The following is a 13,925-nucleotide window of genomic DNA, read 5'->3' as shown; positions in this document are numbered from 1 at the left end:
GCTCTGAGCAATGTTTGCATCCTATTTGCAACTTTTTCATTTTTTTGAACCAGTCCATTTCCAGGCAAAATTCAAAGTGCTGGTTTTGACCTACACAGCTTGGGTCCAGACTATCTATAAGGCTGCATCTCTTTATATAAGCCAGCACGTGCTTTAAGATCTGCAGAAGAGGGTTTTCTCACAGTCTCACTGCCTTTGCAGGTGTGGTTGGTGCAGGGTGACCAAATGCTGTCATATTCCCAGACATGTCTGACATTTTGATTTTTTATCCAGAGGTCCGGGGGAAATCCCAGTGTCCTCCATGCAAGTGGCTAAGTCAGCTGAAGCAAAAGATCCCTGCATTCCTCCCTCTTAAACTGCAGGAATGATAGAATTATAGAGTTGGAAGAGATCCCAAGGGCCCTCCAGTCCAACCCTTTATCAACTCACAATCAAAGCACCCTCAATAGATGGTGGCCTCTGTTTAAAAACCTCCAAGGAAGGAGACTCCACCACCCCCTGAGGGAGTGTGTTCCACTGTCGAACAGCTCTTACTGTCAGAGAGTTCCTTCAAATGTTTAGGTGGAACCTCTTTTCTTGTACCTTGCATCCATTGTTCCAGATCCTGTTCTGTGGAGCAGCAGAAAACAAGTTTGCTCCATCCCCAATATGACATCTCTTCAAATATATAGGGCTATCATATCATCTCTTAGAGGCTGTGCAGAATGTCCCTGAAGGAGCAGCCTGCAGCCACCTCCATGTTCCCCAAATCGGGGCTGCGGCAACTGCATGCCGCGACCCTGATCTGGCCTTTCCAGGCTGCAAAAAGGAGCCACTTGCAGCTTTAAGGTGCTCCTTTGGCACTGCGTCATGTGAAGCGCTGTAGTGCTGCACGCCGTGTGGTGTGGCGCATGGTGTCACGCCAGCCTGGGGGCAGAGCCAGGGCATGCATCATATGGACGACACACCCCAACTCTGCCTCCAGGTTGGCTTTCTCTGCTGGTCTGCACAGCCTCTTAATCTTCTCTTTTCCCGGCTAAACATACCCAGCTCCCTAAATCTGTCCTCATAGAGCATGGCTTCCAGACACTTCACCATTTTGGTGGCCCTCCTCTGAACACACTCCAACTTATCAACATCCTTTTTGAACTGTGATGCCCAGAACTAGACACAGTATTCCAGGTGGGGCTCGACCAAAGAAGAATTGACTCCCCTCAATCTAGCACTATACTTCTGTTGATGCATCCTAGAATTAAAGGTCAGCAGTCCCTAGAAGATTCAGGCAGGGAAGATGTTCTCAGTATGGAGGCTGCTGCTGGAGCTAAATTAGCTTTAGGCATCCAGTAGACCTCTTCATCCTTTCAGTCATCCTCCCCTTTCCCCACACCAAACAGTACAATATCCAGCAAATAGATGCTGTCTTTATAGTCTCTCCTACTGGAAGGCAGTTTAAGTTAACAACATGTGTCTTGCTCGAGAGTTCTATGAGTATGTTGTAAGTCAGCAAGGCATTTTAACCAAGATACGTTCATCTGAAAAGTAAAATACAGTATATGTAATATAGCTGTAAATAAACCACATGAAATGGATTTTAATTTGGATCGTCCTCCATTTTTGGGTTCCTTGTCCTCCTCTGCGGTGAGGAGGACCTCTGGCCACCTTGGGTTGGTGAAGACTCATGAGAGAGCCTTCTCTGCAGCTGCTCCCAGGCGTTGGAAATCCCTCCCATGGGAGGCCCGGTTGGCTCCTTCCCTCTTCTCTTCCCGCCAACAGGAGAGGCATTTTTATTTAGGCAGGTTTTTAAATTTTAATTATGTAGCTGGATTTTTTAAAAGAATCTTTTATGGTTACAATTTTTAAATTATGCTTTAAGTGTTTTTAGCGATCTTAAGTCCAAAACACATTGCAGAAATAATCCAGTTTGAGACTGCGTCAACTGCCTTGGCTCAATGCTAGGGAATCCTGGGGATTGTAGTTTATTGCTACACCAGAGCTCTCTAACAGAGAAGGATAAATGCCTCACAAAACTACAGTTCCCAGAATGCCATAGCATTGAGCCGGGGCAGTTAAAGTGGTCTTAAGCTATTTCTGCAGTGTGTTTTGGACCTTAATCGTGTTTTTTTAAATATTTAATTCTTTTAAACGTTTTTAAATTAATGTTTTAACTGGATTAATGCTTTATTAATTTATTGTAAGCTGCCTTCGAACCTCATTTTAGGAAAAAGGCAGGCTACAAATAAAGTAAATAACATTTTGAGTGTATGCTGTGTTGATGTTTTGGGGAAGGGAGGGAATAATTGGGATATTGGATATTGTACTCCGTCAAATCTACTTTATACCATTCTAGTAAGATAGTACCTGTACTGCATAAATAATCCAGTTTGAGACCGCTTTAACTGCCATGGCTCATTGCTAGGGAATTCTGGGTACTGTAGTTTGGTGAGGCATTTCGCCATCTCTGTCAGACAGAGAGCTCTGCTGCCACAACAAACTACAAATCCCAGGATTCCATAGCTCTGACCCATGGCTGTTGAAGGGGCGTCAAACGGCATTATTTCTTCAGCGCAAACGCAGCCATAATAGACTCCTAGGTTTCCATTGCGAATGCGCCTTTTTGGTACACCTTCACTCAGCCGTGGCAGTTAAGGTGGCGTCAAACTGGGTTAACTCTGCAGTGCGGATGTCCGTTATGTGGGACTTCTCTTTGGCTGAGGTAGTATTTCATGTGTGTGGGCCAACATGATGCTTCCGAACATAACGAAACTATCAGGGCTGCCTCTCACTTTATAGTAAGCACATTTCTATGCCGCTTATCAGTGCACTTAAGCACTCCCTCAGCGGGAAACAAAGCGGGAGGATGCAAGCCTGAGTCAAGCTTGAGCCCTTCTGCTGTGATTGAACTCGCAACCTTATGGTTCGCGAGAGAGTAGCTGCAGTGCAGGCATTTAAGCACTGCGCCGCCGGGGCTCCCTTCTCTGGCCTTCTCCTATGCTCTATTTTACTACTCGTTTCCTAATGCTGCCTTCGGCTATTTCCGTAGACACCTCGGTTGCCACGAAGCCGCTCGGCCGTTGGCCGCTAAGGGACGTCGCCACGCCCCTTTTTATTTTTTCATTCGAGTGTTTCCGGAAAGTGCCGCTAGAACGTCTTCGGACGCTCTCGGCGTGCACTGCGGCGCTTCGTGCATTTCCGTAGACGCCTCGGTTGCCACGAAGCCGCTCGGGACGTCGCCACGCCCCCTTTTCATTCCCCCCCACCTCGGGTGTTTCCGGAAAGGGCCGCTAGAACGTCTTCGGGCGCTCCCGGAGTGGGACTGCGGCGCTTCCCTTTTCCTCCAACGTCCGCCGCGCGGTGCATTGTGGGCGCCGTTGCGCGGTGCATTGTGGTTCGGGGGCAGTCCGTCCGCCATCTTGCGCGTGAGGCCTTGCCGTTGGTTGCGCGGATGCGGGAGCCGCGCTGAGGCGATGGGCCGCTCCCGGTCGCGGAGCTCGTCGCACTCCAAGCGGGTGAAGGGCTCCAAGCACAACAAGAAGAACCGGAGCCGCTCCCGGTCCCGCTCGCGGGAGAAAGAGCGGGCCAGGAAGCGCTCCAAGTCGCGGGAGAGCAAGCGGAGCCGGCGGAGGGAGTCCCGCTCGCGGTCGCGCTCCAACACCGCCCCGTCCTCCCGCCGGGAGCGCGAGAGGGAGCGCGAGAGGGAGCGCGAGAGGGAGCGGGAGCGCGCCTCCTCCCCGCCCGACCGCATCGACATCTTCGGCCGCACCGTCAGCAAGCGCAGCAGCCTGGACGAGAAGCAGAAGCGCGAGGAGGAGGAGAAGAAGGCCGAGTTCGAGCGGCAGAGGAAAATGTGAGAGGCGGGGCGGGGCTTGGAGGAGGCCTCTCCCTCCCTCTCTCTCTCTCTCTCCGAAGGGGTTCAGGAGGGGACAGCGAGGGAGGCTGAGAGAGTGTGACTACAGGGAGAGCAGGGGAATAGGCTCTCAGCGCAAAACGGAGGGCGAGACCCAATCAAAGCCTTCCTGAAAGGAAGAGCCACTCCAATTCGTGCTGCTTATTCAGGCTCCAAATTGGAGGACATTTTGAAATTCCTCCTGGATATCTGGTTGAAATGGAGGACAGGTCCTAGAAAAGGAGGGCTTCTGGACACCGAAGACAAGGCGCTGCCAAACGTTGGGCATCCAGGCCAAGATGGAAGGCGTTACACAGTGAAAGCTAAAAAATATGTAAACATAAACGCAAGTGTCGTAGGCATGCACCAAATGGAGGACATTTTTTAATTCCTCCTGCTCAGAAGGCTGGGATGGAGGACAGGTCCTAGAAAAGGAGGACCTCTGGAGGAGCCAGGAGGAGGGATGGGGAGCAGGGATGCTTTGCTTGGAGCGATCCTTGGCAAAGAGACTTTTTGGGGAGAGGTGGCACTGGGGATGGGAAGGTTCCTGCGTTTGCTGGCAGGGCTCCAGTGTCACACATGTCCTGCATCTGGTTGGCCCTCCCAAATGTGCCCACCTCCTGCAGCCATCTTGGCCCAGGGTCACCAGACCCAGGCCTCTTTTTCCAGAGCCTGTCCTACATTTCAACTTCCTGTCCAGGCCCTCCAGTTGGAGCAGGAGGAAGAAGCCTGTTGGGTAGCAGCACCTTCAAGAAGTAATGCAGAATTTACAATAGAGTTGAAAATTAACCATATGAAACAAATTTCCGTTTACGCGAGTGCTTTTAGCCTTTATTTTGCAGTGCTCTATTTTCCTTGAATGTCCTACATTTTTCGCAGTGCCTTGTCCTCCTTTGCAGTCAGGCCCTTTGGTCACCCTGCCTTAACCTCATGGGAGGCCAGCCCCCTTTTGGTGGGGCTCCACCCAGCCTCCTCTGCTGGTAGAAGTCAAGTGCAGGCCTCACGTATGCTTTGGAAACCAGAGCTGATTGGGATGCTGCTTTTGCCAAGAGCGTCAAGTCCAGTTTTCCCCATTCTTAGGACTCATTCTCATCTTCTTCTTTCTGGTTCCTTGCTGGTAGAATTCAAAATCTCCTCTGCCATAGTCACCCTGTGTGAAATTTGTTGCTGTGGTGGTTGTGTGCCTTCAAGTCGCTACCAACTTGCAGCAACCCTACCATGGGGTTTTCTTGAAAGGGGGCTTGTCAGTGCCATCGTCTGAGGCTGAGAGAGTGCGACATGCTGAATGGCCTTACATAAACAAGCCAGGATTTGGAACCTGGTCTCCAGAGTCCTAGAACAATCGTCAAACCACTGCTACATATGCTACTTGAAGCACTTACTTCTTCTTGGCGTGACAAGGCACTCAGAGACACAGCCATGTTAGTCTGGAAAATAAGTGTGCATTCTGTGCTGCTTAATATGCTTACACTGAAAGGTCACTGGGTATCTAATTTTAATGAGAAGTATAACATTTCATCTATGACTCACACTGAAATGTGGAATTTGCAGTTGATTGGGTTTGTCTGTTGCTTTATTGTTGTGTGCCTCCCAAGTCATTTCCTATGGCGACTCCTAAGGAGGAGCGATTTCCCCAAAGCAACCCAGTGGGTTTCCATGCCAAGTGGAGAATCAAACCCTACTCTTGATATTGAGAAGAGTTGTAGCTAGTGATAGAGATTATGCATAGCACTTGAAGAGCAATACACTTCAGTATTGGACTAGAAGAGTTCCCATGTCCAGCCTCTGTCATGTCATTTTTTTTTAAAAAAGGTTTAATTTTCCTGAAAGCTTTAAGGATTACTATGAACCAAAGTGGGCACCATGCATCTTTAAACATGTGGTGATCCTTCTTGTCTTTATACTTGAATTTCTAACCATTGAAATGTATTTGCCTATGTCATTTTCACATTCTCTGAAGATGCCAGCCGCAGATGCTGACGAAACGTCAGGAAGAAACTCTTCTAGAACGTGGCCACATAGCCCGAAAAACCCACAAAAAAAACTCATTTTCACAACTTTTTAAGTTCTGCTACAAGTATTGGAAGGCTATATTGGGAATAGCTCACTATAACCTAAAGGCCAGAAATGCAAAGTCCTGTGCTTGGTGTAGTTCTGTAAATTCACATAATGTAGGAAACATACTGAACAAGTTTGAAATGCTCAGTTCTCATAAGGTAGACAGCGCTCCAATAGTGATCCTAGTCTGCACAGGAGATGCCAGAATAGGTCATAAGCATTGCAGTGCATGTGATGGCAGGAAGAATCTTTGCACCGCACTGTACATTTTCCAAATGCTCCATGTGCACTTTAAATTAGTGATGAGAGACTCTGCTGATAGTGTGAGAAACTCCTGTGGGGCTCCTATATGAGGTGTTCTCTTCAAATTCTAACACTAAATTTGAATTTGGCACAATATCCAGCAGAAGTTCATCACATTTAACTATTAATTTTAATAGACAGGATTTAGGCTTATGCTTCTCTTCCAATAAAATCCATAGGAGCTAAGTGCGAAACTTTGGAATGGTGCCTAGTGTTTCTGGCCCTCATGGTTTCATGGAAAGAGGATAAAAATATGATGAAGCTGTTACTTGATAAGATTTGGACAAGTAATTAACAAACGTTTTTCTAGATTAGGATCTACACTAGATTAAGGTAAATGTTCCGAATTCCTGCTCCATCATACCAGTTTGAAATATCCATCTTATGGTAGCTGAACATATGCTAGAATCAGAGAAATGGCATGCAAATTACATTACACTGTTCAAATAGGCAAACATTGTGCCTCTGGCTTGTGATGTACTTTTTGTGCTGCTGCTGTTTAATCCATTGTAGCCAGAAGCTTTTTCAGCAAATCTGTATTTTTATCCACTTGCGTAGGCTTTCTTATGCATTGACCTTAATGAAAGGTTTGTGCTTTTACAATTGCTTGAAATTAGCTCTCTGTTGAATTGCTGTAAAACTGTTAGAACCTACAGTTTGAGAGGGTTCAATATTGTAATTCAAATACATCTAATTAATTTTAATGAAATTCATTAATAATCTTTATTCTATAAGGTAATGAAGGCACGGTAAAACATTCATGAGGTTAGATTGTATGTTATGCAGAAACAGAACTTTATGTTTTCATAGCATTTTGTATTAATAACATTTTTGGGGGGAATTTGCTCCCTTAAAGATTCATGCAGCTGAAGGCACCAACAATTGACATCAAATATAAAATTATTTCTGCTCTACATAACCTATATAGACAGGCATATTCACATGTTGATGTATAAATGTAATTAAGACATTTTTCATTTACTTGTTTGAAGAGACCAAAATCAGTGACCTAGTATTTCTGTGTTTTCAGCCGACAGCAAGAAATAGAAGAGAAGCTTATTGAAGAAGAGACAGCCAGAAGAGTGGAGGAGCTTGTAGCAAAGCGAGTGGAAGAAGAACTGGAGAAACGGAAAGATGAGATTGAGCGGGAAGTTCTCCGCAGGGTGGAGGAGGCTAAGCGCATCATGGAAAAACAGTTGCTCGAAGAACTCGAGCGACAGCGCCAAGCTGAACTAGCAGCACAAAAGGCCAGAGAGGTAACGCTCGGTCGTTTGGAAAGTAGAAACAGTCCATGGCAAAACTTTCAGTGTTGGGTTGTGCCTCCTGTTGCGTTCAGAAGGAGATGGAATACAGCAAATCTAATTCCTTTCTTGTATAAACTTGCATTGCTGCGAAACTTAATTTCTAACCTATTCAGAGGAACTCACTGATACCTAAAACAGTTACTCTTCTAAAACCTGTACAAGGATACTTGAATTTTAATGGAACTGACTTACATATTTGAGAACTGTTTGAAACTTTTGCCATGGCTGCAGGATATATCCACAGTCCTTTCTTACTGGGGGAATGGGTTAAACAATTTGTGACTATGTATCCTTCATTTGTTTTGTTTTACCTAGACTGTAAGAGGCTTTATGCCTTCAGTCAGGGGGAGAAATTAAAAGCAGGGTCCAGCACTAAGTTGTAGTAACTTTTAAAAAAGAAACAGATTTTGTTGTTCTCCCTTTAAGGCAATCATGCATTCTTGCTGAAAACATAGTGGACTAATTCTGGGACTCTGATCCTGTTCACTTTCTTCACAAAAGGCTTATGCCAGATTCATGAGATCCATTTTTTTTTCAGTGACTACTAACAACTCCTTCTTTTTCTCTAGACTAGAGAGTTATAAAAGAGCAGGTTGTCCTTGTCTGAAGTTGAGCTAAACATGTGACTTCTTCTGTCAGCAGCTGGAGCAGACGCTGAAAATGTCTTTCTGTGAGACAGTAACTTGCTACTGGAGGTTTTAATGCTTGCCAGCACTAATCACTCCAGGATCTTAAAATTCTGAAGTTGCACTCCTTTTAAATTTAAAGAAAATAGCCGTTAGACTATTCCGACAACCCACTCCTTTTTTTGGGGATCTGACCGAGTCGGTTTAGTTGATTAATCGGAGAGAAGCTTCAGTAAGATCATTTTCCCCTTCAGAATTTTTGTTATGATACAGCATGCTTAAAATAAAAAGTAATTGCATGTGCTGTAAAAACATCAGATTAATTTTTGGCAAATTAAAATAATTTGGCTTAAACAACTACTCAATTATTGAAGATGATAATTCTTTTTTTAAAAAAAAAAATCTTAGTGCATTGGATTTTGGCTGAAATGATGGCCTAATCTCCCCTCACCCTTCCTATAGAATTCATAATAAAACAGCAGCTGGTAAACATCATAGTGAATTATTTCCTTAGGACTTTTACTACACAGCATAATCCTGAATTCCTGGAGTGAAGGGTGCCAACCTATAGCTGGTGACTAGACATAGCAAGAAGTATTTCCTACACATGTTGTTCCTATTAAACTATATTTTTGTGCAAACCTCTGGCTAATTATAACAATCTCCAAATAATAATTTGAGTATTCATCATGGTTACTGAAATTACTCTTGAATCATTTTGCTTATGGTTTGCATAACAACATTTCCTTAAACTTATAAAGGAAACTCAGTTTCAGATTCTATTTCTATATTAGATTTTCCCTGGACTCCTGAATTCCAGTTTAAATAATAGAAAGACAGTTTGATACTGTCTTTAAGCTTGTCACGCTATAGGGTGTTCAGTCCATTTGCCCACGAAGGAAGGCCATAGTTCCACGGAATATGGATTACCATTTGTACTTTTTGCTAACAGTAAATGTATTTTTTTCTTATTAATTGTTTGCTTAGGAATGTTTTGCATATTTTTGTTCCTTCTTACCGTAAACATCTGCATTCCTCAGCTCAGCCTTCCTTGTATGTTGTTTCTTTATAAATGGTTGAGCTGCTGATGCAGGCATTGCCAAGCTAACAGTACAAATCATTTTAAAGAGGAAGCTGGCGCGTATGGCAGCCGAGGAGCACACTCTGCAGGACACTGGACAAGACAGTAAATATTCAACTTTTAATGCTGATTAAAGGAGTATAGGTAAAGAATACGTAGGTATACTTGATTGGTGAGACAAACTATTCACTTTATTTATATTTTATATATTACTCTTTTAATTTGGTAAATACTATCCAGTTTTTGTAGTTGTCCTTGTTGATTTGTGTGATATTAAAATAATAATAATAACTGGCTAGGAGTCTCTGATTAGGGAGGGTTTAGTTGGTTGCTGTTTGGACTGGGAGGGATGATTTAAATTTAGAGCTAGAGACCAATTTTAGTGGCTGCACAGTTTGCTGTTTGAAAGACAAAGATGGTGGCTATAAAGCTGCCCCTTTAAGTCAGTTCACAGAAGGAATTCCTAGGAAGACTAGTGCAGATGGGTGAGTAAGTATTTTACTTTTCTAACATCTTACCCTGTCCTCCCCTTTAGGAGGAAGAGCGTGCAAAGCGTGAGGAGCTAGAACGAATCCTAGAAGAGAATAATCGAAAAATTGCAGAAGCACAAGCTAAATTGGTAAGTAGAAGAAATATTTGAGATCCAGCGTGGTGTAGCAGTTTAAGTGTTGGAATGTGTCTTTGGAAATCAGGGTATAGTTCTTCACTTTGCCATGGAAACCCACCGGGTGACCTTGGGTGAGTCACACACTTTGCCCTAGAAAACCCCATGATAGGGTCACCATAATTTGGAAACAACTTGAAGGCATACAGCAGCAACAAAAATACCATATATGTGTGTTGACTATGTGTTGACTACTCATTTATATGTTGAGGGCAGGTTTTGTGGTCAAAATTAAGGATTTTGATAGCACCTGTGGATAAGTCAAGGGTAAAACTAGAGGCATGTAACAAAAGGATGTAAAGGACAAAGCAAAAGGAAACGATGCCAAAGAACTTAGAAAATTCCAGCAGGTATCTGTTTATACCTACCCTAAAGATATATGTTAAAGTACAGTACAGTCAGCCCTCCATATCCATGGATTCAACCACCCATGGCTTGAAAATTCTCAAGAAAATGTGAATTTCAAAAAGTAACCCTTGATTTTTCATTTTCTGCAAGGGACACCATTTTATTACTTCATTGTATATAATAGGACTTGAGCATCCATGGATTTTAATATCCACAGGGGATCCTAGAATCATACCTTAGCAGACACCAAGGGCCCACAGTATTTAAACTGACCCATGGATATGTTGATCTAGGGGTTTTTTTTTGGGGGGGGGGTCAGTGTTTTTGACTAAAATTTCCAGACTTATACATGAGTATATACAGTATTTACTTGGTGAAAAAATTACAGGATACAACCTGTCATGGTGCTGAGCATTCTTTAGCCAATTGTAACCAACATATTTAAGAGTATCTTACTATCCTGAATTTGTGGGTTGTTGGGGTGGAGGTCATAAGTGGCCACAGTAGCTTTGTATGGGCAGTGGAACAGATCAAGCAGCACTTCTGTTCCACGTACAAAACTAATATCACATTTGAAGATGAAGAGTCTGATTTCTATTTTTTAAAACACAAATTGAACCTTCTACAATACTGTGGGTGAACATATTGATCTTAAAAAAATAAGCTTTTAACTCAGTGCCCAAAATGCCAATCTAAACTGAGTGATTAGATTTTGATTTATTCAGAAGAAAATGTAAACTATGGTTAAATAAACAACGAGACTACTACATGTGAAATACAGTTACCTTCTGCCACATTTCAAACTGTACTGGCTGAGCAGTGGCTTGTGACTCCTCACTCACAAACATAAACCACTCTTTGCTGCACCCCCCTGAAATTCCATCTCACACCCCTTGTGTGTGCAGGGACCCTAGGTTGGGAACCCCTGATTAGGTCTTGTTCAATATTGAACTAGTTTCTAAGATCTTAGCTATTTGTATTTCAGATTCTAGTAAATACTGATTCTCTGTATAATTTCTGTGGGAAGACACTGCTTAATTAACTTCTCAGTCACTTTGCTGATTTTGTCATGTGTATTCTATTGCTATGAACATTAGCTTTTTAGAACAACTAATGCCTTGGATTTGTAATGGGAAGAACTTGAAACTTACTTATTTGTTTCCTTAGAACAAAATTGGAAAGTGTGCAAAATCACTTCCATCCAGAATGGCAACTGTGACAGCATAGTAGCTCAACAAGAGATTGAATGGTTTAGTCTTGAGCTTTGGGTTTTAGGATTTCATAGCATGGATTTAATCTCCAGTTATAAAAATAATCTCATCCATACTTTTTTTAGCTACTGATAAATAATTTAGTGATGTATCATATGGATTTCTTAACAAATATGTATTACAATATCGTATCATTGAGTATTGATATTGGAACAACGAAATATATGTGGTGTTGTATGGAAATGCATTATCTAAATTCTACTACTTTCATATTATAGGCTGAAGAACAATTGAAAATTGTTGAAGAGCAAAGAAAAATTCATGAGGAAAGGATGAAACTAGAACAAGAAAGACAACGTCAGCAAAAGGAAGAGCAAAAAATGATCCTAGGCAAGGGAAAATCTAGGCCCAAACTATCATTCTCATTAAAGAGTCAGGATTAAATTTCACCTCTGAACTCTCATGGAAAATGAAACAAACTCTGTATAGTAGCTTCATGTTGAAGTGTTTTTTATTTTCTTTTGTGATTTTCTTTCTTTTTGGACATCTGAAAAGTTAGCTTGTTCTAATAGGGGCTGTGCTCTGCATCTCTTATTTTAACTTCAGTTGAGTTAAATCCTTATCAGATCATTGACTTCCTAAATAATCTATTCTCATCTGTTTTGGTTTTCTGATAAAGTGGCTTGATGTAGATCAGGTCACTTTATAAATTATGTATGGTCTGATAAGGTTTTTACTGACCCTCTGATTTCAGAGTTATACTCTGATGTTAACTATTAATGCTGGTTTTGCTGAATTTTTAAAATTTTGGCAAAAGTTTTGGTAAATTCCCACAGTGTACTGGATCTTCAGTGGTTTGTTATATCGGTGTCTAATGATACTATCCCACTATTGTGCTTGATGTTCCTGATACAGGTAAGGAAAAAGTTGGTCAGTGTTTCTGAAGATGTGTAAAGGGAGTTCAGTATTGTCTCTGCTAGAATTGTTTTTATTCCACTGATAAAACTCAACCAGCATTCCCAATTGTGTAAATAAATCAATTTGCCGAATAAAGTGAAGTCTTAAATTCATATGTTTAAGTAATTTTTTTTAGTGCATGTATGTTTATGTTATGAACAGAAACTTATTTTCTACCATTTGAACGCATACTTGTATGAAGGTCACCAGTATTATTTTCATACTTTGAATGCCAGGCTGTCACAAACATTTGCAGCTCTTACAGTTGTGTGGCTAAGTGGCTGTTGTTGGCTCAGTGATGGTTTCAAGTTGATGGAGCCTTTATTTCATCTCCAGTCTTTTGTTTTGTTTTGTTTTTCTATTTTGCTTATTTTTTGGTTGGGAACTAAAGAATTAGTTTCAGGTTTGCCCAGACGTATTGGTGACTCATGTTATGCCTGTGACTTGGGACTGCCCTTAATTTTAAAAGCAGTTTTCTGGCATTCTCTACTTTGAGAACAACTCTAAATTCCCTTGAGTTTTTAATTTCATAGTTCTTCACTCTTCACCTTTTTTTCTTTCCCTCCCCCTCAGAAACCCATAGATAATTACTCTGTGATCCTGAAAATCCTCTCTGCCGTAGTCACTGTATGTCGTATTAGACCAGTACAATTGAAATATGCTATTTGAAGCACTTACTTCTTCTTCTTGGCATGACAAGAATTCAAAGACATAGCTGTTTTAGTCTGGAAAATCAGTATGCAAAGGGAACTTGTAGCACCTTTAAAATTAACTGAAAGAAAGACACTTGCAGCATGAGCTTTCATAGACTTTTCAGACTTTTAGTTAGTCCCAAAGGTGCTACAAGATCCTTTTGCATATTGGCATGACAAGTCTTACAGTTCAGTCTTTACAATAATTTTGTAATGAGAGCAGTTTTGGGCAATACTGTAATGGTGAACACAAATGAAGGTTACACTGAAAATAAGTGTTACATGCTAGTAGTTTCAGACATAGACCTTTTGGATCATGCTTGGTTTGCCAATCCAGTTTAACAGTTAACCCATCTAACACAATTGTTTGTATGGAGTTTTGCTCGGCTGTCATGTACTTTTTCTGCTAGATCTGCAGCATTCATAGTTTATTTTTAATGTCTTATTTCAGTATTTGAAGCAAAATGGTTCAGATAATGATGGTACCCTTCTGGTTTTGCAAATATGTAATATATGTTGTGTCAGGTTTCCAGTATGTGGCTCAGATCAGCTGGCAGCTTCCTGTTTTGCTTGCCCAGAATACAGGATGAAAAGATAATGATGAAATACACCATTGAACAGTCAGTATCTTTGAGAATGTTTGTAATAAATTAATACTGCTGTAAGCATTGTGCTGTTCTTACTTCCACCTGCATTTATTTAAATTCTAGCCATACATTCCAGGAAATATCAAGCTATTTCAAGTCTCAGTAGTTTGCTTTAATTATACTGATATGGATTAAATGAAAAATATGGTTGAATTATTGGGAAGGGATAGTG

At 41.8% G+C, this 13,925-nt stretch overlaps 1 protein-coding gene across 3 annotated transcripts; it reads left to right on the top strand.

Moving 5' to 3' along the window:
- The first annotated feature begins 3,291 nt into the window (after nt 1-3,291).
- On the top strand, nt 3,292-12,527 carry LOC149319201 (arginine and glutamate-rich protein 1-like). 3 transcript variants are annotated; one of them, XR_016280159.1, is made up of 5 exons: nt 3,300-3,823; nt 7,254-7,479; nt 9,282-9,339; nt 9,770-9,853; nt 11,736-11,827. XR_016280159.1 is itself a non-coding variant. In XM_089511255.1 (4 exons), the coding sequence occupies exons 1-3, from the start codon at nt 3,444-3,446 to the stop codon at nt 9,366-9,368; spliced, it is 693 nt and encodes a 230-aa protein (XP_089367381.1). In that variant the 5' UTR covers nt 3,292-3,443; the 3' UTR covers nt 9,369-9,393; nt 9,770-9,854. The 3 variants fall into 3 exon arrangements, 2 of the variants coding, with proteins under 2 accessions (XP_089367381.1, XP_089367380.1); XM_089511255.1 differs by lacking the exon at nt 11,736-11,827 and having other exon boundaries at nt 3,292-3,823; nt 9,282-9,393; nt 9,770-9,854; XM_089511254.1 differs by lacking the exon at nt 9,282-9,339 and having other exon boundaries at nt 3,352-3,823; nt 11,736-12,527.
- Nucleotides 12,528-13,925: the final 1,398 nt, after the last annotated feature.

This window comes from Sceloporus occidentalis, unplaced genomic scaffold (genome assembly GCF_023333645.1).
Source record: "Sceloporus occidentalis isolate IW3139 unplaced genomic scaffold, rSceOcc1.0.p SCAF_2, whole genome shotgun sequence".
NCBI classification, from domain to species: Eukaryota; Metazoa; Chordata; class Lepidosauria; order Squamata; family Phrynosomatidae; genus Sceloporus; species Sceloporus occidentalis.
This window is presented reverse-complemented; position numbering and strand designations above follow the sequence as displayed.